The sequence below is a fragment of the Pipra filicauda genome, unplaced genomic scaffold (assembly GCF_003945595.2).
Source record: "Pipra filicauda isolate LSUMZ 115617 unplaced genomic scaffold, ASM394559v2 scaffold587_size370460_pilon, whole genome shotgun sequence".
NCBI lineage: Eukaryota > Metazoa > Chordata > Aves > Passeriformes > Pipridae > Pipra > Pipra filicauda.
This window is the reverse complement of record NW_024104739.1, coordinates 236,847-262,988: the sequence shown is the minus strand read 5'-3', so window position 1 is coordinate 262,988 and position 26,142 is coordinate 236,847. Positions and strand designations below refer to the sequence as shown.

The 26,142-nt window shown below is 55.2% G+C and overlaps 2 protein-coding genes across 4 annotated transcripts in view; one reads left to right on the top strand and one right to left on the bottom strand.

Moving 5' to 3' along the window:
- Positions 1–5,965, bottom strand: part of CEPT1 (choline/ethanolamine phosphotransferase 1) — a 32,071-nt gene extending 26,106 nt beyond the window's left edge. For both annotated transcript variants that reach the window (XM_027711177.2, XM_027711181.2), the window contains exons 1-2: positions 5,920–5,965; positions 3,451–3,852 (exon numbers count right to left, since the gene is read on the bottom strand). In XM_027711177.2, coding sequence (XP_027566978.1) covers positions 3,451–3,789 — 339 coding nt within the window. In that variant the 5' untranslated portion in view covers positions 3,790–3,852; positions 5,920–5,965. The remainder of the gene's footprint in view (positions 1–3,450; positions 3,853–5,919) is intronic.
- A 44-nt stretch (positions 5,966–6,009) lies between these two features.
- On the top strand, positions 6,010–20,841 carry DRAM2 (DNA damage regulated autophagy modulator 2). Of its 2 annotated transcripts, none has more exons than XM_027711206.2 (9): positions 6,010–6,039; positions 8,994–9,089; positions 12,273–12,429; positions 13,242–13,309; positions 14,094–14,233; positions 15,058–15,235; positions 18,651–18,733; positions 19,808–19,900; positions 20,561–20,841. In XM_027711206.2, the coding sequence occupies exons 3-9, from the start codon at positions 12,299–12,301 to the stop codon at positions 20,666–20,668; spliced, it is 801 nt and encodes a 266-aa protein (XP_027567007.2). In that variant the 5' UTR covers positions 6,010–6,039; positions 8,994–9,089; positions 12,273–12,298; the 3' UTR covers positions 20,669–20,841. The 2 variants fall into 2 exon arrangements, with proteins under 2 accessions (XP_027567007.2, XP_027566991.2); XM_027711190.2 differs by having other exon boundaries at positions 6,012–6,039; positions 20,558–20,841.
- The last annotated feature ends 5,301 nt before the right edge of the window (positions 20,842–26,142 follow it).

Here is a 26,142-nt window from a genome sequence, read left to right as displayed (position 1 = left end):
CCACCCCTCTGGCTCAGCTGCCACTCCCATCAATTCCAAATTATTGGCTGTTTTGCAACCTTCCCACTCGACACACGTGGGCATTTACGAGCAGCTCTGTCTTCCAGAGCACACCAATAAAATCCAGGGCAGTTCAACTAACCCAACCTGCCTCTCACAGAGCCCTGAGTCCAGCTTAGCTAGGCTGACACAACCACGACTCACTGGAGCACAGCAACTAAAACACATTCCTTCTCCAGCCTCCACTGCTCCTGAGTGACCAAACCCCTTCATTCTGCCCCAAAAGCTGCTCTGCTTTCAGCACTTCATCTGTACAAACAACACACGGGGTGGGGGGGAGAGAGAAAACCACATTTCCCAAGTTTTTGATGCCACAGAATTCCAGCCCGTGGTGTTATTTTTATTCCTCATTTCTAGGTTTTATACCCCATGTTTAATTACGTTCAGGGTGATGCAATTTTTCTCTACAAACCCCCAAAAAATCCCTCTGCTGGCTCTTCTCTCTCCTTTCATTAGCAGCGTAGGTGTTTCCACTGAGAGGTTATTCATATCTTGGGGATGATTTCACAGCTCCTTCTCTTATCCAGGCCTTTTTTTCCATTCTTTTTTTTTTAAAAGCGAAACAATTCATCACTCAGCACTTTGCCAGTTGGGTCCTCCCAGCTCAGCAGGAAGGATTTGCATCTCCTTCTCTCTCCTGCTCAGCTCCCCTGGCTACACCTCTCAACAACAGGAAGAGACAAGTCACTCTTGGAGGAAACCAAGGGATAAAAAAAAAAGCAAAACTAAGGCTGAGCTACAAGGAAGAGAAAATTTACATCTGAAAGCAAAAGTGCTCTGGGGGAGGAGGGAAAAAAAAAAAAAAGTAGCACGTTGTTTGTGGAGTTTCAAAGGCCCATTTTCCTCCCCAGGCAGCTCCTGACACTTCAAAGGCACCTCCAGCACCGGGGCTGCGGTGCCATGGGCAAAGTGGAGCAGGAGCTGCCTCGGCACCAGGTCATCCTGCATCCAAGGGAGAGGAAACCTCAGTCACCTCCCCCAGAGCACCTCAGAGTGCTGAACACCAGCACTGCTCTGACACAGCTCCAAGGGAGAGGAAACCTCAGTCACCTCCCCCAGAGCACCTCCCAAAGTGCTGAACACCAGCACTGCTCTGACACAGCTCACTCGAGCTCCTGGTGCTCTGACACAGCTCACTCGAGCTCCTGGTGCTCTGACACAGCTCACTCGAGCTCCTGGTGCTCTGACACAGCTCACTCGAGCTCCTGGTGCTCTGACACAGCTCACTCGAGCTCCTGGTGCTCTGACACAGCTCACTCGAGCTCCTGGTGCTCTGACACAGCTCACTCGAGCTCCTGGTGCTCTCAGTGCAGCTCAGTTTGTGCTTCTGGAGGTTCATCACCAATCAAAACAATACCAAACACCAAACAACCCAAACCTCTACATTCATTCACTCCTGCTCTGGCTCAGTGCCCCAGATGTCCTGGGACAGCTGAAGTGTCTCTGTCAAACCAGATTTCAGAGCCTGAGCCCCCAAATAACCCCCAGTTAAAGCCAGCCCACCCCACAGAGCCCCGGGCCTGCAGGAGGAGCTGCTCCAAGTGCTCCCTGCTCCAACTGTTTATCTTCCACCTGCCAAATTCCACGAGTTGTTGTGAAATTATCTGTTTCAACAGATTTCTAGGACAGGCAAACAGCCCGTTCCTGTGCCACACAGGGAGCAGGGATGTGCCAACCTACGTGGGGTTTGGAGCCTGGCTGGGAACAAACTGTGCTGCTCCATTCCCAACCTCAGCTCAGGACAGGAGGGAGCTCAGATCCAGCTGGAAATCCTGAGGCATTCCCAGTTTTCCGGTGTGTGACACACCCCCTTTCCCAGGGCAGCTTTTAAGGTTTCCACGTTCAAGTGGAAAAAAACCCCAAAACTTTCCCAGTGCACGAAAATGAAAGTTTTCAGGTGCAAGAGAAAAAAAACCCTTTGAAATGAGGAACTTGGAAATGCCTCCTGAAGACTCTTGGGGCCCTGAAAGCAGGTTCAGACAGTTCTCCTGAGGGCAGGGCAGGAGCTTGTCATGCATTGAGAACAAAGAATAATCCTCCTGACTTTTATCCAGCCCCTCACAGCAGGGACACAGCCCAGGAACACAACCCTGTGTCCCCAAACTGCCCCAGAGCCTGAGCTGAGCTCTGAGCCAGGTGTCCTATCAGAAAGATTTCAGCACCAGGACAGAACAGTTCCAGTCAATCTGCTTTAGTGTAGTCAGGGGCAGAACAGAAATCTGGATTTTTCTTTTTTTTTCCTCCAACACACACTGAAAACTGCTCCAAACTCTGAAATTTTGGAGCAGAAACCCAAATTTCTCATGAGAATCTGCACTCTCAAAGCAGTGTCCTGCCAATAAAAGCTGCCTTGGACAAGAGGCCCATCTTTGTACTGGTTTAGCAGCACTTGGGTACCTACAAATCCAGGATGATAAACTGTAAATAACACTGTCAGACTCTTGAGTGGGGCTGTTGCAGAATTGTCTCCAAATCCCACAAACTGAGGGCAAATTTCAGTTCCCAGCTGTGAAAGGTTTAAAAGATTTCAGTATCAGGACAGAACAGTTCCAGTCAATCTGCTTTGGTGGAATGAGGGGTAGAACAGAACCCTGGATTTTTCATTTCCTTCCTCCAATACACATCGAAAACTGCTCCAAAGGCTGAAATTCTGGAGCAGGAACACGAGTTTCTCAAGAGAATCTGCACTATCAAAGCAGCATCTGGATTTTTAATCCTCTTACTCCAATAGCTGGTTCTGTCAGACCCTGCTCCACAGGGGTGTGTGGGCCTGAGGAGCTGCTGTCCCACCCCAAAACCCAGCCCCAGAAATCTTGGGTTATCAGGGCCCTGGGAAGTTCCAAGGGAGCCCAAAGCACTCAGACCTTTGGTACAGGATCAAAGTGAGACCCAAAACCAGGAAAAAATCAGAGCCAGGTGTCATTGGAAAGATTTCAGCACCAGGACAGAACATTCCAGTCAATCTGCTTTGGTGCAATGAGGAGTAGAACAGAAGCCTGGATTTTTAAACCTCAAAGAGCTGGTTCTGTCAGACCCTGCTCACACAGCTGGGGCCTGAGGAGCTGCTGTCTCACCCCAAAACCCACCCCAGGGGGGCACCAAGATTTACAGACAACAGGTTAAAAGTACAAAAACTGTGGGCTGGCCCAGCAAGAAAGCAGGAACCCACCCAAACCAGTGCCAAGAAAGCAGGAACCCACCCAAACCAGTGCCAAGAGAGCAGGAACCCACCCAAACCAGTGCCAAGAGAGCAGGAACCCACCCAAACCAGTGCCAAGAAGGCAGGAACCCACCCAAACCAGTGCCAAGAGAGTAGGAACCCCCCAAGCCCAGTGCCCCTGCCAGGAGGTGCCCCCAGCACCCCGAAGGGCTCCGAGGTGCCCAGCTCACCTGCTCTGTGGCTGTGGGGCAGTACCACACCAGCAGCAGGGTGGTGAGGATGTTAATGCACAGTCCGACGATGGTGATGAGGTTGGGGGCGATCCAGGCGGGCACTCTGCCCACCAGCCATTCCCAGTAGCCCTGCATGAGTGGCTCCAGCAGGGACCTGCCCGCGCTCTGGTACTTGTGCTCCTCGAGCCGTTTGAGCTGGTGCTTGCTCAGGGGGGGCGTGGGCAGCTGCACCAGCTTGCTGAGCACACACCCAGCCCCGGGGCCGTGCCCACAGCCCGCGGGGGCCTCGGCCTGGGCCTCCCCACATCTCCTCCTGCTGCTGCGGTGCCCGCTCATGGGTCGGCTGGCCTAGGAGGTGAGGTTTGGCAGGCAGGAGCTGTGCTGGAGAACCATAAGATCCTGCAAGAGAAAGGAAGGGTTGGGAGAGACTCGTTAGAGAAAAGGTCCTTCCCCCTCAGAGGGCGGCCGGGCACCGAGCCATGCCCAGGGTCACCCCCGGGCAGTGGGCACAGCACTGGGGCTCACAGAGCTCAGGGTCACCCCCAGGGTCACCCCCGGGCAGTGGGCACAGCACTGGGGCTCACAGAGCTCAGGGTCACCCCCAGGTAGTGGGCACAGCACTGGGGCTCACAGAGCTCCAGGTGATCCCCTCAGGCCCACAGTGTGGCTTTTGGGGATGGGCCCGTGCAGGGCTAAGAGCTGCACTCCCTGACCCTCGTGGGTCTCTTCCAACTCAGTGTATTCTGTGTGTGACACTTGAACACCCAAACGAGATTTTAAGGTATCAGAAGTTTGCAGGTGCTGCTCTGAGGAGCCACCAGCAAACCAGGATGATTTTATAGGGTTCCTCCCTTAAAAAACAAAGTTTTTTTGAGAGTTGCTGAGGGAAATGTGAGAAATGAGTGTATAAAATTAGCTGTAAAATGCTAAGCTGCACCTTTACTTTCGTCACTGCCTGCTGGGGCAAATACTCTGCAGCCATCAGCCAAAATTGGTATTTATACATATAAATACATCTATAATTTCTACTATCACCAACTTTCCATTAAGAAAGGTTGGACTAAACCATATAATGCAATAACTCACAGGAGAAGTGCTGGAGCCCACAGTGCAGCAGCACCCTCGTGTCTCTGGGCGGACCTTGGTGAGTCGCCAGGGCCCCCTGAGCACTTCAGATGTGAGTTGGCACTTCCAGAAACTCACCCCAGAGCAGTGACTTGTGGCACTGCCAGTCCCTCACACCTCTGACACCACTCAGGTTATCAACTGATGGCTCCAAGTTTACCCAAATGTATCCAAACACCGCCAAGTCTGAAGTTAAATTGGCTTGGAGCAGCTCTGTCTCCTTGGTGACACTGAACAGCCACCTAAAAACACTGATGAGCTTTTTTTTTTTCAGATTTATGTTCCTTATTTCTGTTTTTCTCCTCTCCAGATTTAACCCAGTTGAGGTGAAAGCTCAACATCTTGTCCAGCTTTCAAGAAACATGCAGGAGCTGGAAAGCTTTAGTGGGTCAAAACCATTTTACACGTTTCTCTTATACAGATTTTTTTTCCAGAAAGAAAAGAAAGTACAGGGTCAGGAAGAGCTTTTCCAGCACAAATAAGAACCCTCACAATGTTCCATCTCCCTTGAATGAAACGTGTAACTCTCCATAGGAAGAAGAGTAGAGAAAGGAGACTAAAAATAAGAGTTTGCTGTTTATCAATAGGAGACAATGGGGGGGGGAGAAGAAAACGTGGCTGAAGCGTAGGAAGAGGGCAGGGTGCTCTAACTCCACACACAGGTAGGGAAAACAAGCTGTGGAAATCAAAGGTCAGCACTTGTCTGAGAACAGGAGCTGACACTGCCTCTCCACACCCTCATCAAGGCAAATTCCAGCAGTGAAAAGGCACCTCAGTGGGAGGGGAGAGGAGAAAGCAGGGCCTGGGCTGGGGACGAGCTCGGCAAGGGGCAGAACTGCCCCTCTTTCACCACCCCGAGACCAAACCCGGCCGGCGCGGGGGCCCTGCGGGGGCCGGGCACGGAAAACGAGGCCCCCGCGCACAGAACTCGGGGCGTTCCGAGGGGAAAACAACCCGGGGAGCCTCGTCCCCCACAACAAACCCCGGCCGGGGCTCCCACGGGGCAGGGCAGGGAGACGGGAGGGGATGAAGGGGAGGGAAGGGGAGGGAAGGGGGGTTCGGGGTCCCCTCAGCGCTTCGCCCCCACCGATCCCGGCCCGGCGCGGGTACAGCCCCGGCCCCCCTCGGGGCTCCCCCCGCGCCCCCCGAGCCCCGGGCAGGGCCGGGCGGTCTCGGGGGGTCCCGGAACAGCCCCGGCCCGCAGCCCCGGCCCGGCGCGGGCACAGCCCCGGCCCCCCTTCCCCGGGGCGCTCCCCCAGAGCTCGGCCCGGGGCCGGGGCGGTCCCGGAGGGGGCCGGGGGGTCCCGGCCCGGCCGCAGCCCCTCCCTGTCCCCCCGTTACCTCCGTGTCCCCGCACCGGGCGGCGCTTGGTTTTTACGCCCCGTTTTGCGACGGCCGGAAAAGCGGCGGCGGCGGGGCCGGAGGCGGGGCCGGGGCGGGCTCGGCGCGGGAGCGGCTGAGGTAAAGGGCGCGGGGGGCACCGGGACCACCCGCACCGCGGGCACCCAGCCCGGCACCCCTCAGAGACCCCCCCAGAGACCCCCCCCGACCTCCGTGTGACCCCTCAGGGACACCCTGACACCCCCTCAGGGACACCCCGTGAACCCCTCAGGGACCCCCTGACACCCCCTCAGGGACACCCCGTGAACCCCTCAGGGACACCCCGTGAACCCCTCAGGGACCCCCTGGCACCCCCTCAGAGACACCCCGTGAACCCCTCAGGGACCCCCTGGCACCCCCTCAGGGACCCCCTGACACTCCCTCAGGGACACCCTGTCACCCCTCGGGGACACTCTGCCACCCCTCAGAGATGCTCTGTCACCTCCTCAGGGACCCCCTGACACTCCCTCAGAGACACCCTGACACCCCCTCAGGGACACTCTCTGAGCCCCTCAGGGACATCCTGTCACCCCTCAGGGACACCCTGACACCCCCTTAGGGACACCCTGGCACCCCTCAGGGACATCCTGGAATACCTGGAATACCTCAGGGACATCAGGAATACCCTGGCACCCCCTCAGGGACATCCTGTCACCCCTCAGGAATACCCTGGCACCCCCTCAGGGAGCCCCCAAACTGCTGTCACCTCTCAGAACCTTCCTGGCCTCCTTGTCAACCCCTCAGAGACCCCACGACCTTCCTGTCACCCCTCAGAGACCCCCTGTCAACCCCTCAGAGACCCCACGACCTTCCTGTCACCCCTCAGAGACCCCCTGTCACCCCTCAGTGACCCCTGGTGTCCCCCAGCCCCCTCACTGTCACTCCCACCCTGCTCCTCCTCTGTGCCCTCTCCCTGCAGCCCCTATCCCCAGAGACCCTCGGGACCCCCAGGAACCTCAAGTGTCCCCCCTCCCTCCCCTGACAAATCCCTCATGCCCCCTTATCAGGCCTGGTGCCCCCATTGCTGCCCCAGTGTCCCCCCACCACGTCCCCAGTGCCCCCACTGCTGCCCCAGTGTCCCCCACCACATCCCCAGTGCCCCCCATCACTGTCCCAGCTGCCCCAGTGTCCCTCACCATGTCCCCAGTGCCCCCCCATCGCTGTCTGGCTGCCCCAGTGACCTCCTCCCCCACCCTCACGTCCCTGCCATTGCTCCCAGTCCCCTCTGTGCCCTGGGGACCCCCCTCTGCCCCTTCACTCTCTGCCCTCCCCCTGGCCCTTCCCTCCATCCTGGTCCCTTGTCCCTCTCTCTGTCCCACCCCCACTCCCCCTGTGCCTTCGCAGTGCCCCCATTCCCAGCTGTCCCCTGGGTATCTCTCCCTGGGGGTGTTTCCAGCTGCTCTCTGGGGCAGGTGGCACTGGTAGCTCCCATGGGCTCATCCCTGGCACGGAGCTCCGGGATCACCCAGAGTGCCAGGAGTGCCAGCGGGGCTGGGGACACCCCTGTGTCACCGTGTCCTGTGCCTGGCACTGCCTGGCTTGGCTCCAGGCTGGACACCCCTTGGAAGCTGCCTCTCCCCCGTATCCTAAAGCTTTCCTGGCTGCTCAGAGTGAGCCCCCGTCACTGCCCTGGGGTGGGGACAGCAGAGGTGACATTTCCTGCTGGGTTTGGGGACAGTGGCCTTCCCCTGCTGCTTATCAGGGTGACCTGACAGGACCCTGTGCTCGGAGTTCTCTGGCTCGTGCTGGCTCAGGAAAGCACTGACACACTGCTCTGGCCTTCCTCCCTCATCCCTGCTGCTGGAGAGAGAAGGGAGTGTCCTTCAGTGGGGCTTTGTCCCTCCCTGTCCCCTGAGGGAGCAGGGAAGAGGCAGGTGGACAATTCAGGAATTCCCCTTTTCCCACATTCCACCATCCTTTCAGCCTCGTCATTCCAGGTAACACGAACCTCCTGCCCTCAATGGCCTCACTCACCTTCCATTTCCATTTGGAGTCTCTACCCCAGGATGTGGCTGCTCCTGGATTGGGGGAGACACCTCTGAGAGGGTTCAAATGCCTTTGCTTTCCAAACACTTCCTTCACTGGAATGATGGGAATGATCTGTGACACCCAACCTGGAGCTTAACAACCCCTCAGGACACCGAGGTGCCTGGAGAGCAGGATAAACATTTGGGAAACATCACAGTTCTGTGGAAAATCGAGGCTGGTCACTGTTGGTGTGGAATCTGTTGGTGAAGGAGCTTGTGACAAAACAGGGAGGTTGAGGGGTTTTCCTTCTCCCTGCTGAAAACAGGGACAGGAGGAGAGGAAATGGCCTCAGGTTGCACCAGGGGAGGTTCAGGTCGGATACTGGGAAAATGTCTCCATGGAAAGGGCTGCCCGGGGCAGGGTGGAGTCCCCATCCATCCCTGGAAGGGTTCAGAAAACCTGTGGATGTGGCCCCTGGGAACATGGATCAGTGGTGACCACGGCAGTGCTGGGCCAACTCGGTGACCTCAGAGGGCTTTTCCAGCCTCAAGGATTCTGTGATTCCATGAAGTCCAGGTTGCTCCAGCACCAGCAGCACTGTGGGGTGCCTGTTCCCAGAGGGACTGCTCTGGCTTTGTGCTGCTCCTGCGCTGGGAACACCATCCCAGGCGCTGCTCCTGATCCACCCAAACAGCTGCATCCAGTTGGTTTGGCTGGGAAGCTCCTCACTCCCAGTTCAATCTTCGTGCAGACAACTCCTGTAAATCAGAATGTCTGCATTTCCACCTCCTGTAAATCCAAATGTCTGCATTTCCACCTCCTGTAAATCCAAATGTCTGCATTTCCACCTCCTGTAAATCCAAATCTGCATTTCCAGCACCCCAGCACCCAACAGCCTCCCTCCTTACAGCACTTGGAACCCAGGGAAAACATCCTGTGTCGATCCAACCCTCCAGTGCCACGTCCAGGCCAGAGCAGTGACTGTAGGAGGTGCTCACAAGAGTAAATCAGGTGAGTAAGAGCTATAAAAACATCTCACACCTGGATTATTCTGCTTTATGTCTCAGAGATTCAGGAAAATGAAGCAAACAGGTGGAGCTCCAGCACCAAGATGACCTTGGATTCCCCTTGAGCGGTGTTTCCCTGGGTGTCCTTGTCCTCAGGTACATGGGAAGGGGTTGGTTTGAAACCTGGGAGCTCAGAAATCAAATGAAGGCACTGGGAACATTGAAATGTGAAAGGAGGAGTGTGATTTAGGCATCAGACGGGAGGTGGGAACGACACGCCCAGGAATATATGATGTGTAACAAAATGGGTAAAACCTGCATTTCTCTTCCCAGTTCCCAGTTTATTACAAAAAGTGGGATTGGGAAGTTGCATTCCTTGCTGTTTTACTGCACTGAGTGAACACCAGAGGGCAACCTTTCATTTCAGCTGGAAAATGGGGAAGAAATCAGGCAAGAGCAGCCTGGGCTGGTGGGAGTGTCCCTACCCATGGAATGAGATGGACTTGGAGGTGCCTTCCCACCGAAACCAGCCTGGGATTCCAGGATTCTGGAGCCCCTCTGCTCTGGAGCCAGGCTGGGAGAGCTGGGAATGTTCCCCTGGAGAAGAGAAGGCTCCAGGGATACCTTGGAGCCCCTTCCAGGGCCTAAAGGGGCTCCAGGAGAGCTGGAGAGGGACTGGGGACAAGGGATGGAGGGACAGGACACAGGGAATGGCTTCCCACTGCCAGAGGGCAGGGATGGATGGGATATTGGGAAGGAATTCCTGGCTGGGAGGGTGGTGAGGGGCTGGGATGGAATTCCCAGAGAAGCTGTGGCTGCCCCATCCTTGGAAGTGCCCAAGGCCAGGCTGGAGCAGCCTGGGATGGTGGGAGGTGTCCCTGCCCGGGGCAGGGTGGGATGGGATGGGATTTGAGGTCCCTTCCCATCCAAACCATTCCAGGATTCTGGAGCAGATGTCGAGTCCTGCAGCCTGGCAGGGACTGAAGGAGAGCAGGGATCGAAGGAATTTTTGGTCATTGCCTCCATGTCTGCCTGACATTCTCAAAGGTTTATTAAGAGTTCTGAAAGGTTTATTATGAGTTCTCAAAGGTTTACTGAAATTCTCAAAGGTTTACTACCAGTTCTTGAAGGGTTAGTGAGATTTTTGAAAGGTTTACTAAGATTTCTCAAAGGTTTAATAGGATTTTTCAAGTGTTTACTGAAGAGTTCTCAAAGGTTTACTGAGAGTTCTCAAGGGTTTACTGAGAGTTCCTAAAGGGTTACTGAGATTTTTCAAAGGTTTACTGGGAATTCTCAAAGGTTTACTACGAGTTCTTGAAGATCTAGTGAGATTTTTCAGAGGTTTACTGGGGTTCTCAAAGGTTTATTGAGATTTTTCAGATGTTTACTGAGGTTCTCAAAGGTTGATTCAGATTTCCCAGAGGATTCTCAAGGGTTTACTGGGGTTCTCAAAGGTTTATTGAGATTTTTCAGAGGCTTGCTGAGAGCTGTGGCTGCTGAGGGAGCCTCCCTCAGCCCCAGTGTCACAGATCCTCCCTCAGCCCCAGTGTGACACGTCCTCTGTCACCTCCCCGGGGCTTCACAGCACAAGGAAGAGACAAATGGGCTCATTTATCCCCAGTGACCCCCTGCCCCTGCTCTGGCAGCACCAAACCCCAGCTGGGCTGGAAAGTGGCTCTGCAGGTTGTTAATGATCCTCTGAGGGTTCAATTACCATTGCTGAGGTAATTTGGGTTATTTATTGTTATTTCTGTGCTGGGAAGACAAATTTCACTTGGGGTTGGCAGGAGAGGGGAGAGAGAAACATCCAACTGCTGGATGAGGAGCAGCTGCCTTGAGGAGGGTGAAACCCCTGAGAAATCCTGGAAACCCCTGAGAAATCTTAGGATAGCCCTGAGAAATCCTGGGAAACCCCTGAGAAATCCTGGGAAACCCCTGAGAAATCCTGGGAAACCCCTGAGAAATCCTGGAAACCCCTGAGAAATCCTGGGAAACCCCTGAGAAATCTTAGGATAGCCCTGAGAAATCTTAGGATAGCCCTGAGAAATCTTAGGATAGCCCTGAGAAATCCTGGGAAACCCCTGAGAAATCCTGGAAACCCCTGAGAAATCTTAGGATAGCCCTGAGAAATCCTGGGAAAACCCTGAAAAATCTTAGAAAAACCCCGAGAAATCCTGGAAACCCTTGAGAAATCTCTGGAAACCCTTGAGAAATCTGGGAAACCCCTGAGAAATCCTGGGAAACCCCTGAAAAATCTTAGGAAACACCTGAGAAATCCTAGAAACCCTTGGAGAATCTCAGTAAAACTTTGGGAACTCTCAGTACACCCTTGAGAAATCCTATTAAACCTTTGAGGATCTCAGAAAACCTTTGAGAATTCTTATTAAACTTGGAGAAATCTTCGTAAACCTTTGGGAATCTCAATAAACCTTTGGGAATCTCAATAAACCTTTGAGGAATCTCAGTAAAAGTTTGAGAAATCTCAGTAAAGGTTTGAGAATCTCAATAAAGGTTTGAGAACTCTCAGAAAACCTTCCAGAACTCTCAGAAAACCTTCCAGAACTCTCAGAAAACCTTGGAGAATCTCAGAAAACATTTGATAACTCTCAGTAAACCCTTGAGAACCTCAGTAAACCTTTGAAAAATCTCACTAAACCTTCAAGAACTCACAGTAAACCTTTGAGAACTGTTTGTAAACCCTTGGGAACTCTCAGTAAACCTTTGGGAATCTCAGAAGATCTCTGGGAATTCTTAATAAACCTTTGAGAACTCTCAGTAAACCTTTGAAAAATCTCAGTAAACCTTTGGGAATCTCAGTGAACCCTTCAGAACCCCCAGTAAACCTCTGAGAAGTCCTATTAAATCTTTAAGAACTCTCAGTAAATGCTTGAGAACTCTCAACAAACCTGGGAACTCTTAATAAACCTTTGAGAATCTCTATGAACCTCTGAAAAATCTTAGTAAACCTTTGAGACCTCTCAGTAGACCTCTGAAAAATCTCACTAAACCTTCAAGAACTCTCACTAAACCTTTGAGAACTGTTTGTAAACCCTTGGGAACTCTCAGTAAACCTTGGAGAACTCTTAGTAGACCTCTGAAAAAACTCACTAAACCTTCAAGAACTCTCACTAAACCTTTGAGAACTCTCACTAAACCTTCAAGAACTCTCACTAAACCTTCAAGAACTCTCACTAAACCTTTGAGAACTCTCACCAACCCTTTGAGAACTCTCACCAACCCTTTCAGAACTCTCACCAAACCTTTGAGGACTCTCACTAAACCTTCAAGAACTCTCCCCAACCCTCTGAGGACTCTGACCCCCCTCTCCCCCCTCCCCAGACCCCGTGTGCTGTCCCCGTGGTGCCATGTGGTGGTTCCAGCAGGGCCTGTCCTTCCTGCCCGTGGCCCTGGTGCTGTGGTCGGCGGCGTCCTTCGTGTTCTCCTACATCACTGCCACGGTGCTGCGCCACGTGGACCCGCTGGTGCCCTACATCAGGTCAGGGATGTGCCCCTACATCAGGTCAGGGATGTGCCCCTACATCAGGTCAGGGATGTGCCCCTACATCAGGTCAGGGATGTGTCCCTACATCAGGTCAGGGATGTGCCCCTACATCAGGTCAGGGATGTGTCCCTACATCAGGTCAGGGATGTGCCCTGTCCCTGTGCCCTACATCAGGTCAGGGGTGTGTCCCTGTCCCAGCCCTGGGAATTCCTCCCAGCTCCCAGACTCCAAGGGTTTGTCCCAACAGCTCCAGGTTGTGGTTCCTGGTTGGGGTTGTTAGAGAGTGTTGGAGGTTGTGTCAGACTGGGAGAGGGTGGGATGGGATACTGGGAAGGAATTCCTCCCTGGGAGGGTGGGGAGGGGCTGGGATGGAGTTCCCAGAGGATGCCCCATCCCTGGAAGTGTCCAAGGCCAGGCTGGAGCAGCCTGGGATGGTGGGAGGTGTCCCTGTCCTGGGCAGGGGTGGAACTGGGTGGGATTTAAGGTCCCTCCAACCCAAACTATCCTGGGATTCCAGGATTCTGGAGCCCCTCTGCTCTGGAGCCAGGCTGGGAGAGCTGGGAATGTTCCCCTGGAGAAGAGAAGGCTCCAGGGACACCTTGGAGGGGGACACCTAAAGGGGCTCCAGGAGAGCTGGAGAGGGACTGGGGACAAGGGATGGAGGGACAGGACACAGGGAATGGCTTCCCACTGCCAGAGGGCAGGGATGGATGGGATATTGGGAAGGAATTCCTGGCTGGGAGGGTCTGGGATGGAATTCCCAGAGCAGCTGTGGCTGCTCCATCCCTGGAATTTCTCTTCTCCAGCGACACAGGGACGATTCCACCGGAAAGATGCTTGTTTGGGATCATGTTGAATGTTTCCACCTTCCTGGGTGAGTGGGAAAAGCTCCAAACAATTTCCTTTCCCCCTCAGGTCATGGATGGGCCCAAAATCCCAGGCAAAAACCAAACCTTGGGCAATAAATCTCTGTGGAGAGGAAAGGATGGGCCAGGGGGGTTATCTGGGAATCCAGCATGGGAATTGCAGCTTCCAGAAGGGCCCTTGTATGGCCAGTCTTCGCGAGCGAAGATTTGGGAAAGGTCTTTACCCTTCCAGCCTGCACAGTGGATGTTTTAGGTGAGACACAGTGTGTGCTGACCTGAGCCCACCCTTTGATCCTGAGGTTCATCTGCCGGGGCCGAGCGAGCTCGGACAGTGGCAGCGAGGTCCTCAGGACGTAGGTGTGTTTGGAGTGACCTTCTCGTAGACGGATGGCCTTACAGGGCTGACGAGCTCCATCTGCCCGGGGGAGTCCCCTGACCGGGAATCGAAGCCGGGCCGCGGCGGTGAGAGCACCACAAAAACTCCAGAAGGGCAGGAGAGGCTTTAAAAACCCAATGAGATGAATAAAAGCAACAAAAATGGGAATTCCAGGCAGTTATTTACCTGGAAGGAGGGAAAAACCAACAGGGGTTTGTAAATGAAGAAAATCTCAGGAAAATCCATATATTGAAATTCTTTGCTGCTGTATCATCCCAGTTTGCACTCCCAGCCCCTCAGCTTTCCCATTCCTGTGATCCAGAAAAAAAATCCCTGGATTTTAAGGAATTCCTTGTGTCACTCAGCACCTTCCCAGTGGGAAAAGGACCTTGGGAATCTCACTGTTGTCCCTGCAGGGGTGGCCACGATGTACGTCCGGTACAAACAGGTGTGTGCCCTGATCCCAGGGAATTCCAGGATCCTCAGGCTCAACAGGATTGGCCTCACCTTGGGCTGGATGAGCTGCTTTGGCCTCTGCATCATCGCAAACTTCCAGGTTTGGGCTTTCCTTGCCTTCTTCTGAAATCCCAGGGAAAGTTTTCATGGAAAATTGGGGGGTTTGGGTCCAATTCCCACCTGGAAACTGTTAAAAAAATTATCATTTTCTTTTAGTTATTCCTTCTTTCCTTTGGGAGCAAACTGGGGCTTTTTGGGTCATATTCCCACCTGGAAACTGTTAAAAAAATGGATTTTTTTTTTTTAGTCATTTCTTCTTTCCTTTGGGACTCATGAGCAGCCCCTTCCAAAGCCCAGGCTTTGCAGGAGGGACACTCGGATCTCCTTCCAGAGGGTTGGAATTCCCAGTTCTCCTGGAGTATTTTTAAGTGTTGCTGTGTATTCAGCCTCGTTCCCTCCGAGGATTCCAGGAGAATTCCACACAGTCCTTGTTCAGACAGAGTCCTTTGGGGAAATGCTGAACCTTGTTCTTTTTCCTCTCATTTTGGGTCCTGGAATTCTGAGGTGTTTCTCCTGTTTTCCATGGTCTTTCCTGGATTCCCGGGATAGCAATGCTGTTGTGTCTCCCGTTCCTGGCAGGAATTCCCTGCCCCAATTCCTGCATTTCTGTCTGTTATTAATGCCAGCAACTCCCACAAATCCCTGTGTTTAAGGCACAGCTCTCACCTGGAATTTCACCACAAGAGCTTCCCAAAAGCAGCAATTCCAAGGGCTGGAAACTCCAATTCCAAGGGCTGGAAACTCCAATTCCAAGGCAAATCTCCCCCACCCCACCCCCCCCGAGGGGGGGAGCTTCCAAAGTTTTCCAGAGAAAAATGGTTCCGGGGGGTTCCAAGAAAAGCAGGATGTGCTTCCTTTTCCCAGAAATGTGTCCTGTACTACATCCACGTGCTGGGGGCCTGCCTGACCTTCGGAGTGGGAGCCCTTTACATGCTGCTCCAGACCGTCCTGTCCTTCCACATGCAGCCGGAATTCCACGGCAAGGGAATCTTCTGGGCCCGCCTGGCCGTGCTCCTCTGGAGCTCCTGCAGCATCGGGAGCAGTATCCTTTCCCGGGAATGTGCCACTGGGACACGGGAGAATCCACGGGCTTGAGACCCAGCTTAATGTAACCCCGGCTGGAAGGAATGTGCACCTTGGAATGTGAGTGTGCTGGATTCTGTATTCCAGCTGGGAATGTGCAGCTTGGAGCATGCTGGATTCTGTATTCCAACCTGGAATACACAGCCTGTGCTGTGCTGTGTTCGTTATTCCAACCTGGAATGCTCAGCCTGTGCTGTGTTCCGTATTCCAACTGGGAATACAGGAAAATGGAGTATTTTTAATATCCCCCCACTAAAATCAAGGGAAGAGGAACGGCCCCCAGCCTTTGTCCTCCCCTTTCCCAGAGACTGGAAATAGGAAAAATCAGGATTTATCACCAGGGTGTCTGAGTAAGTTGGGAAGGATGGGGAGAAAGGGAAGTGCACATTCCAAGGGCGAGTCCAAAGGGATTTTGGCCTCTGATCCCCCCCCAGCCCATCCTGCAGTCCAGACACAAGAGGTTTGTGCCAGACAGTCCCTCCAGCATTCCCTCAGCTCTGGAATCCATCACCACCCTCAGCCTTGGACCCTGAGGGCTGGAACAGCTGTGGGGTTCAGGGAAACAGGGAATCCTGGAATGGTTTGTGTTGGAGGGACTTTAAATCCCATCCCATCCCACCCCTGCCCTGGGCTGGGACACCTCCCACCATCCAAGGCTGCTCCAGCCTGGGCTTGGACACTCCCAGGGATGGGGCATCCTCTGGGAAATCCAGTCCAGGGCCTCCACATCATAGCAGGAAGGATTCCTTCCCAATATCCCATCTGTCCCTGCCCTCTGGCAGTGGGAAGCCATTCCCTGTTGTCCATGTGTGCCAAAAGAGGCCTGTTCCCTCTCCAGAATCACTGGAGAGTCAGGAAACAGAACCACCCTGATGGCCCCAAACGTTGTGTTTGGAATTAAAGACTCAGCTCTGTGTCAAACAGGAGCACTCCAAACCTCTGGAATCCACATTCCAAAGGCAGGAGTGCAAAGCCTTTGCTTAAACACTTCCCTGGATCCAGGCCACTGATTTAATGCCCAGCAATCCCACTTATTTCCAGGCTGGCAGCCAACACCAGCACTGGCCCACATTCCCCATTTCCCGGGGATGGAGCAGCTCCCTGAGCTCTGGGAATCACGCTGGGATAATGAGGAACAGGCTGGAGAAGGCAGGAATCCCTCCCTGCTGAGGGGGCTGGGAGACAGCGGGGAAATCATCCAGGAAACCTGGAGATTCCTTGTCCTTGTCAGGAATCTTTGGAGGAATCCCTACAAACGGGATTTGGGGCTCTGAGCACCGAGGAGCCAAACAGGGGGAACTGAAAGGGAGGGTTCAGCTCCAATCCCACATCCCAAAACCCCACAGGCCTCGAGCCTGGAGAGGTTTCCTGAATCCCTGTGGTGTGACCAGGATGATGGGGAAACTGGAGAAATAGGGATGTGGGATAATGTGGGTCGGGAAGGGGGAAAAAGGAAAATGAGGATAATTTTCTAAGAGGGAAATTAGAGTAATTTTCTAAATGAATGCCCTGACAGGAGGGGGGAGCCAGGGAATGAGGGACAGGACAAAGGGAAATGGCCTCCAGCTGTGCCAGGGGAGGGGCAGGTTGGATACTGGGGAAAATTCCTGCCTGGAAAGGGTTGTACAGCTCTGGAAGGGGCTGCCCAGGGAGGTTTGGAGGCCCCATCCCTGGAGGTGTCCAAAAACTGTGGGGATGTGGCACTTGGGGGGTCAGTGGTGACCTGGGGAACGGTTGGACTCGATCCCAGAGGGCTTTTCCAGCCTCAGCAATTCCCTGGTTCTCCGGGTTCTCCTTCCCAGAAGGTTGTTAGTGCCCCACTAACGAGGAGAGGGGGGAACCAGAGGGGTTTGTAGCACCAGGATCAAATTCCTCCCACTCCATCAGGAACCAGGAGCTCCCAGAGCGGCTGAATTCCCAGGGAATCGGGGAATTCCTGCACTCAGCTCAGCATCCACAGCTCCCAGCCCAAAAGGTTCTGTTTTTAGGGAGCTGCCTCCTCTGTCCAGCTTTTCCTTTGGATTAATCCTGGTTTAAATGGAATAACTGATATTTGCTGGACAGTGGGAGCCACTGTATCTTCTCAGAGAACATTTAAACATTTAAAGAACCACCTTCCAGGAAACAACCACAAAAGGAGCATTTAAGGAACGAAGATGAATATAAATCAGGAAATACTAAAAATGAATATTCCAGGGTGCTGCCTTTGAAAGCAAACAAGGCAGAAGTGAGGGCAGGACACTGGAGGGAGAGTCCCCTCGGGAGATCCGTTTGGTTCTCGCCTGAACATCAGCACCTCCCGTGCTCCCAGTGCTCCCAGACTGGGACTGGTCCCAGCTGTGCCCCGAGCCAGGCCTGGGATGGGATGGGATGCTCCAGCTGGACACTGGCATCTGGAAAATGATCCAATTCCTCCCACCCCATCAGTGACCAGGAGATCCCAGAGCATCTGAATTCCCAGGGAATTGGGGAATTCCTGCACTCAGAGCATCCAGAGCTCCCAAACCACTCACAGCCACTTTCAGGGAGCTTTGGAAGTCTGGATTCCCAGTTTGTGCTGGGAGGCCCCACCCAAACAAGTCCTTCCCCATCAGGAGGCTCTGGAGGTTTGATCTCATTGACCATGGATGGGGTTTGATACTTCAGGGGTGGGAAATCAGATTGGCTCCAAATTAACCTGATTTCCTTGGCAAAGGCAGGAGCCCTGGCTTCCTTCCCTGGACAAGGGGTTGTAAAAGTTGGATTAGACTCTGGAAAGATCCGGGTCTGGGATTAAATGAGGAGTCACTGGGGGTTTTTCCCTTGGCTGCTGTTTGAAATCCCAAGGAGTTCCAAATCCTGACTAAGAAAGGAAAGCTGGCACAGAATTCCAGCCTGGGACCCACCAGGCAAGAATTCCAGGTGGTTGGGAGGCTGAAAAGCCAATGGAGAAAGAGATCTGGGCTCCGTGAGCCTGGAAAACACCCCTGAAAATATTCTAGGTGCTCAGGAAGTGCTGCCAGCTGGTCACAGCTCCGGTGCTTCCATGAGGACACTGGGATCAGGGATAAGGAGCTGTGCTTCCATGAGGACATGGGGACTGGGGAGGGATGAGGAGGAGCAGCTCCCAGAGAACAAGGGGGTGGGTGCAGGGCTGAGTTGACCCTTTGATGGGACAGGAATTGATGGATTGGGATGAGCTCCAGGGTGGGAAGGGCCCGTGGCCCCAGCGCTGCTCCTCCCCCTGAGGAGCCTCATGGAGAGCAGTCCGAGCCCAAAGCTGGGCTCAGCCTAGAGCCCCTGGATACCCATCCTTGTCCCTGACCCTTCCAAAGCCAGGCCTAAAGCTCCCGGAGGCCCATCCTTGTCCCTGCCCCCTCCTTGACATTCCGCAGTGTCCGTGTCCTCGGGGCTCCTCTACAGTGGCCGCTACGGATCCGGCCTGGAGCAGAGGCTGCACTGGGACCCCCGGGACAGGGTAAGGCCTGGGGGGGATTGGGGGAACGGGGGACATTCCTGCAACTCCAGACGGGATTGGCAGGGATGGGGGACATTCCTGCAGCTCCAAACGCAGGGGGGAAGAGGAGCTCCCTGGAGTCCTGGAATGCCAGGCTGGAGTGGGTGGGAAGGGACTTCAAAGCCCATCCAGTCCCAGCCTTGTCCTGGGCAGGGACACCTCCCACCATCCCAGGGACACCTCCCACCATCCCAGGGACACCTCTCACCATCCCAGGCTGCTCCAACCTGGCCCTGGACACTTCCAGGGATGGGGCAGCCACAGCTTCTCTGGGAATTCCATCCCAGCCCCTCACCACCCTCCCAGCCAGGAATTCCTTCCCAATATCCCATCCATCCCTGCCCTCTGGCAGTGGGAAGCCATTCCCTGTCTCCTGTCCCTCCATCCCTTGTCCCCAGTCCTTCTCCAGCTCTCCTGGAGCCCCTTTAGGCCCTGGAAGGGGCTCCAAGGTGTCCCTGGAGCCTTCTCTTCTCCAGGGGAACATTCCCAGCTCTCCCAGCCTGGCTCCAGAGCAGAGGGGCTCCAGAATCCTGGAATCCCAGGATGGTTTTGGGTGGGAAGGCACCTCAATCCCCCCTCATTCCACAGGCAGGCACGCTTCCCATAGAGCAGGTTGTTCCAACCTGGCCTTGGGCAGTTCCAGGGATGGAGATTCCACAACCACCTCTCTGGACAACCTGTGCCAGAACTCGCTGAAGTTCTGCTCCCACAAAACACTTGGAGCTCCAAGTGTGACTTTAAATCAATCCCAAACCAGTTGGAGCTCCAACTGTAAACTCCAATCAATCCCTCCGGTTCCCAGAGCCAGAGGGTTTGTTGCTCAGGCCCAGCTCTGGATTGAGCCTTCAGGTGTTAAATTCCCTGTGGGTGCCATCCCAGGGTTTTCCTGGCCATTCCCACTCTTCATTCCTGGAGGCTCTAAGGAATTGTGTTCTCCAGTGGGATGTGGGATGTCCCGTGGGATGTCTCGAGGCATTTTGTGTCACAGCAGCTCCCAGAGCAGCTTTTCCCAGCGATTCCCCCTCTCCCCCACAGGGATACCCCCTGCACATGGTCAGCACTGTCTCTGAGTGGTCCTTGGCCTTCTCCTTCCTCAGCTTCTTCCTCACCTACATCCGGGACTTCCAGGTAACGGGAATTCACGGAGCTGCTGCTCCTGCCCCGCCTGGCAGGGGGCAGGGATGGGTTTGGGTCCAAGGTGGGGCCAAATTATGCCCAACTTAGATCAGATTTTGGGGAATCCTCTGGGCTGGAGACCTTTGAGGTGACGGAGTCCAGCCCTGAGCCAGCGTGGGGCCGTGCCAGGCTGGAGGATCCCTGTGGGATCCAGGGAGGATCCATGGAGGGAACCCCAGCTCTATCCCGGCTCTGCTCCCATGACCAGCACCACACTGGCCTGGGCTGGGTTTAACTGACCTCAGCTGGCTCCAGCTGGCTCTAACTGGCTTCAACTGCCTCAGCTGGTTTTAACTGGTTTTGACTGACTTTAACTGGCTTCAACTGGCTCCAAATGCCTTTAACTGATTTTAACTGGCTTTAATTTACTTTGACTGTTCCAACTGGTTCCAACTGGCATCAACTGGTTTTAACTGGCTTTAACTGGCTTTAACTGGTTTTGACTGACCGGAATTCCCAGTTAGGGGAGGCACTGACTGGAATTCCCAGTGCAGGGGGATCACTGACTGGAATTCCCAGTGTGAGATGAGGCACTGACCAGAATTCCCAGTGCAGGGAATCTCTGGGGCAGGGGTGAGGCCCTGACCAGAATTCCCTGAATTCCCCCAGAAGGTGTCCCTGGGGGCTGTGGTGACTCTACAGGGACGGACCCTCCACCACGTCCTCCCCCCGGGCTCCGGGGCCGAGGAGCAGGGGCTGCTCTTCCCAGGGAGCGTCTGACGGAGCTCCTGGAACTCAGGAATTTCTGCAGCAGCAGCAGCAGTTGGTCCTTCCCAGCATTTCTGCCGTCCCAAGCCAGAGTCCTGTTCCCCCCCAACCGTGCCCGACCTGCCGGAGCCGGGCCTGGTCCTGACATTTCTGCCTCAGTGAGCATTAAATGAAGGGAATAACGAGCTCTGTGTCCTCATCACTCCCCCTCAGCCCCCACCCCCTGGATGCAGGAGCCTCCAGCCCCTGCCCTGCCCCCCATGGGGCTGAGCCAGGACCTGCTCCAAGTTTCACGGGATCATGGAATGGTTGGGGTTGGGAGGGACCTGGAAGCCCTTCTAGTTCCACCCCTGTCACCTCCCACTGTCCCAGGTGGCTCCAACCTGGCCTTGGACACTTCCAGGGGTGGAGCAGTCAAAGCTTCTCTGGGAATTCCATCCCAGCCCCTCCCCACCTTCCCAGCCAAGAATTCCTTCCCTGCCCTCTGGCAGTTTGAAGCCACTCCCTGTGTCCTTCCCTCCATCCCTTGTCCCCAGCCCCTCTCCAAGGTTCTTGTTGGTCCCCTCAGGCCCTGGGAGGCCACAATGGGGTCATCCCAAAGCTTCTCTTCTCCAACAATCCCAACTCTCAGCCTTTCCTCACAGGACAAGTTTTCCAGCCCTTGGATCATCTCTGTGGCCTCCTCTGGACTTGCTCCAGCAGCTCCACGTCCTTTTGGTGCAGGGGAGGGTCTCACCTGAGGGGGCAGAGGGGCAGGATCCCCCCTCCCCACTGCCCACGATCCCTGTGGGATCAGCCCAGGGCATGGGATCATGTCCAGCCTCTCCCCCACCAGCCCCCCGGGTCCTTCTCCCCAGGGCTGCTCCAGCTGCTCATTCCCAGCCTGGATGGATCCCCGGGGGTTGCCCTGACCCAGGGGCAGCACCAGCCCTTGTGAAACCTCCTGAGATCCCAGGGGCCGCTCCTGGAGCTGGTCCAGGTCCCTCGGGGTGGCCCCGTCCCTCAGGGTGTCCCTGCACCCCCAGCTCGGGTGAGCTGAGCCCTGCCGGGGGCCCCGACCCCTCTGTGTCCTCAGGGACGATGTGAGACCCCCCTGGGCCCAGGATGGACCCCGAGGGCAGCGCTGTCACTGCTGTCCTTCAGGACTCTGAGTGACCACTTCCCTCTGGATGGGACAATCCACCACGGAATCCCCCTCTCTCCAGTTCAGACAGGAGGTGTTTGGGTCTGTGCAAGTCAAACATTTATGGAAGTCCAGACAAACGACACCTGTGGCCCTTCCCTTGTCCACTGATGGAGCTTCTCACGTTGAGCTCCTTGTCCCCCCACACCCCAGGTCCTTCTCTCTGGGGCTGCTCCCAATCCCTTCATCCCCAGCCTGAATTTGTGCCTGGAGCTGCTCCAGCTCGGGGAAGGATCTTGTGCTTGATCTCACTGAACTTCATGAGGTTGGCATGGTCCCACCTCTCCTGCCTGTCCGGGTCCCTCTGGGTGTCCCATTCCTTCTCTGTGGTGTGACCCCACGCAGAGCTCGGTGCCATCAGCTCCTCCTGAGGTGTCTCAATCACTGTCCGTGACCCCAACGAAGGTTGAACTGCTCCAGTCCCACACTGAGCCCTGAGGAGCCGCTGGTCCCCAGGCTCCACGTGGGCATCGAGCCACGGGCACAGCTCTGAGTGTCCCCATCCAGCCAGGTCCTCACCCACGGAGCTCCAGCCACCAGATCCGTGTCTGCAGCTCGGAGAGGAGTGTCATGGGGACAGAGTCACGAGGGACAGAGTCATGTGGGGCGGTGTCACGTGGGGCAGTGTCACAGGGACAGTGTCACAGGGACAGTGCCACGTGCTGAGCCCCAGCCCAGGGAATGGTGTCATTGTTCTCTCCTCACCCCCAGCACTGTCACCCCCAGGTGACACCACGAGAGCATTTCAGGCACAATTTGCCCTCAGAGCAGCCAGGTTGGCTGTCACCAACCACCTCCTCATCTTCCATGTGCAGCTTCCAGAAGGATCTGCTCCATGACCTTGCCAGGCACCACCGTGAGACTCATTGCCCTGGAGTGCCCTGGTTCTTCCTTCTTTTTAAAAATGGGGCCAAATTTCCCCTTTTCCCATCTGTGGGAACTTCTCAGACTGCCCCAACTCCTCAGATACGATGGGGAGTGAGGAGGCACTTCCACCATCTCCCTCGAGATCCTGGGAAGCAGCTGAGCAGGTCCCATGGACTTGGGCACCTTCAGGATCCTCAGATGGTCTCTCTGATCTTCTCAAGTCCAGGAATGGGAAGGGGTCCAGCTGGGGAAGGGTCTGGAGCAGCAGGAGAACTCAGGGAGCTGGGGGGGCTCAGCCTGGGAAAAGGAGGCTCAGGGGGGACCTTCTCCCTCCAGAACTCCCTGACAGGAGGGGAGAGCTGGTGGGGGGGTCAGGCTCTGCTCCCAGGGAACAAGGGACAGGAGGAGAGGGAACGGCCTCAGGCTGAGCCAGGGGAGGGTCAGGTTGGACATCAGGAGGAATTTCTTCCTGGAAAGGGTGGTCAGGCCTTGGCAGGGGCTGCCCAGGGAGGTTTGGAGTCCCCACCCCTGTAGGAATGCCTGGACGTGGCACTCAGTGCTCTGGGCTGGGGGACAAGGTGGGGATGGTCACAGGTTGGACTCGATGGTCCTGGAGGGCTTTTCCAACCTCCAGGATTCTGGGATTCTCCTGCTGTGGATGGTCCTTCCTTCTGCCAGTCCTGCACTGGAGCTGGGGAGGGCTGAGGCACAAACACCCTGGAGACCCTCAGCCTCCTCCAGGCCCTGGGGAACCAGGTCTCCTGTTTCCTCCTAGAGGAAGGACAAGTCTTCCTCTTCCCCAGTCTTCCTCTTGCCACCAACAGAAGCTTTTCTGTTGCCTTGATGTCCCAAGCCAGGTTCAACTCCACCAGAGCTCCACCTCTCCTGACCTAGCCCTGCCTGCTCAGCCCAGCTCTCTGTTCTCCTCCTGGGCTGCCTGTCCTTCCTTTCACCCTCTGGAGGCTTAATTTTCCTGCTGGAGTTTGTCCAGGAGCCCCTTGTTCACCCTCCCGGGCGTTTTTGTCCAACTTCCTCCTCCTTGGGCTGCGTCACTCCCAAGCCTGGAGGTGACACTCAAGTGTCAACCTTGGGCTTCTCTTCCCTGCAGGGTTTTGTCCCAGGGGACTCTGCCTGGCAGATCCCTGCAGAGGCCAAACTCTGCTCTCCCAGAGCCCGGGGCAGGGTTTGCTGTGCCCTCCTCGCTGTCCCAGGAGCTCCAACTCCACCGTTCCACGTTCCCTCAGCCCCTCCTGGGGGTGAGCACGAGGTCCAGCACAGCCCTTGCTCCTTGTTGGCTCCTCCACCTCCTGGAGAGGGAATTTATCCCCATCGACACATGCCAGAACCTCCCGGGTCGATTCCGCCCCTCTGTGCTGGGTGGGTGAAGCCCCTCTTGAGGGGGTTTGTGGACATGACACTGGTGGCTCCTGCCTGTCCAGGGCCTCCTCCAGGGGGTTTTCCTGGTTTTCCTGGTCAGGTGTCCTGCACAGACCCCAAAAGCCACTCCCAGTTGCTCCCAGTGCCTGTGTCTGGTTCAGTGCTGGGCTTGCCTGTGTCAGGTTTCCGGTGGGATTTGATCCTCTGGAGGGTCTTTTCCAACCTGAACGATCCTCTGGGTGCACAAATGTCTAGGACAGGCCTTGGAAAGGGCTGTGGGGGGTTGCCCCCAGCTGAGCGGGGACACCAGGCCAGTCCTGCCCAGCTCGGGTGACCTTGGGCCTGGCCCAGCCCCAGCTTTGCCCTCCAGCCTGTCCTGTCCAGCCCCTGCTGCCCCCTCTGCTCTTGGGACCCGAAACTCCCAAAAGGTTTTCCACGGATTCTTCCAGAGTATTTGCTCAAGGGAACAGTTTTAATTCATGGCCTAAATCCATGGATTTCATCAGTACTTGGAGTTGTCCCAGTTTGGAACTGCAGCACCTCCGGCCGCCAGGGACTGTCCCTGCGGGGGCACAGCCAGCATTCCCAAAACTCCTGTTCCTGCTGGAAACTCCTCACGGATCCTGGGAGCCCAGGGATGAACAAGGGCAGGAAAACCAAACCCGTGCTGCAGACAATGAGTCCGGGTGAGGAGCAGCTCCAACAACCTCCAGGTCTTTCCTTGGCTCTTGGGAGCCCCTTTCCTCCTGTTGGAACAACTTTTCCCCCTCAGAGGGGCTTCTCCTGGCTCTCAGTGACTCTCCCAAATTGCATGGATGTCATTCCAAGAAGGCTCCTCTATCTCTTCCACACTTGGCTTCGCTTTGTCCTTCTGATCTGCACCAGGGGTTTTCCAGGATCGGATTGGAAACAGCCCATTCACTTTTTTTCCACCAAATCCTACTGGCCACGTTCCATCCCAACCTCACAGGGAGGATTCTTCTCCCAGTTTTCAGCATTTTAGGGAAAACTCGGGCCAATGGACCCCTCAAGTTGGGCAGAAGAGCTTCTGGGAGACAGATGTTGTGGAATGTCAGTGCTGGAATCCTCCAGGGAAAGGAGAGGGAAGGAGATCTTCGCTTCATTAAATTTCTTTGGAGATCTTGGAAAACAGGGGGAAGACGTTTGTCAGAAGGCACCAGACATGAGGCTGCTTCCACCTCCTTCCTCTTCACGAGGCTGTTCCCACCTCTTCACATCCTGTGGGATGGAGTCGGTGTCCTTCCAGCATCCCAAAAACTGTGTCTGGGATGTGGGAGTGACATCCCCGTGTTTGGAGCAGCCACGGGACATCCAGGATTCCTCCTCCTCCCACTGTGTGACCCCAGAGCGGGCTGGGGACAGACCAGGACTCGGGATGGACCAGAAAGTGGGTGGACAAGCTGGGAATGGATGAGAAGTTGGGGATGAACAAAAAGTTGGGACTGAACAAGAAGTAGGGAAAGAACAATAAGTTGGGGATGAACAAGAATCTGGGGATGGACAAGAAGTTGGGAACGGACCAGAAGTTGGGAATGCACAAGAAGCTGGGAAAGAACAAGAAGTCAGGGATGGACAAGTTGGGACTGGACCAGAAGTTGGGAATGCACAAGAAGTTGGGAAAGAACAAGAAGTCAGGGATGGACAAGTTGGGACTGGACCAGAAGTTGGGGATGGACACAAAGCTGAGATGGACACAGCCAGGACCATTTTCCCAGCCTGATCCCAGGGATTTTCCAGGCCATCCGAGGTCCTGCTCAGCAATAAAAGCCCAATGGCAGCAGGAGGAGGCAGCGACGTTTTCGGTCCCAGGATTTCTCTTCCCAATTTAACATCACACACATGGAGAGCCTGGAAGTGGCCAATCCTCTGCCCGTTGACAGCACAGGGATCCAATTCCTGATTTGGTTTTTCCAAAGTGCCTTTGGCTCAAGCCCCAGCTCCATGGGTTTGTCCTTCCCCCCATCCCATGGGAGGGGAGCGTGGAGGCAGCCTGGGATGGGCCAAGGTCAACCACAGAGGGAGCATTCCCACCTTTCCC

Bases quoted from the DNA above. Each gene is read 5' to 3' on its own strand.
- DRAM2 (XM_027711190.2), top strand. From the start codon at position 12,299: ATGTGGTGGTTCCAGCAGGGCCTGTCCTTCCTGCCCGTGGCCCTGGTG. The intron at 14,234-15,057 runs GTTTGGGCTTTC...TCCTTTTCCCAG, and splicing joins GCATCATCGCAAACTTCCAG to AAATGTGTCCTGTACTACAT. The intron at 18,734-19,807 runs GTAAGGCCTGGG...TCTCCCCCACAG, and splicing joins ACTGGGACCCCCGGGACAGG to GGATACCCCCTGCACATGGT.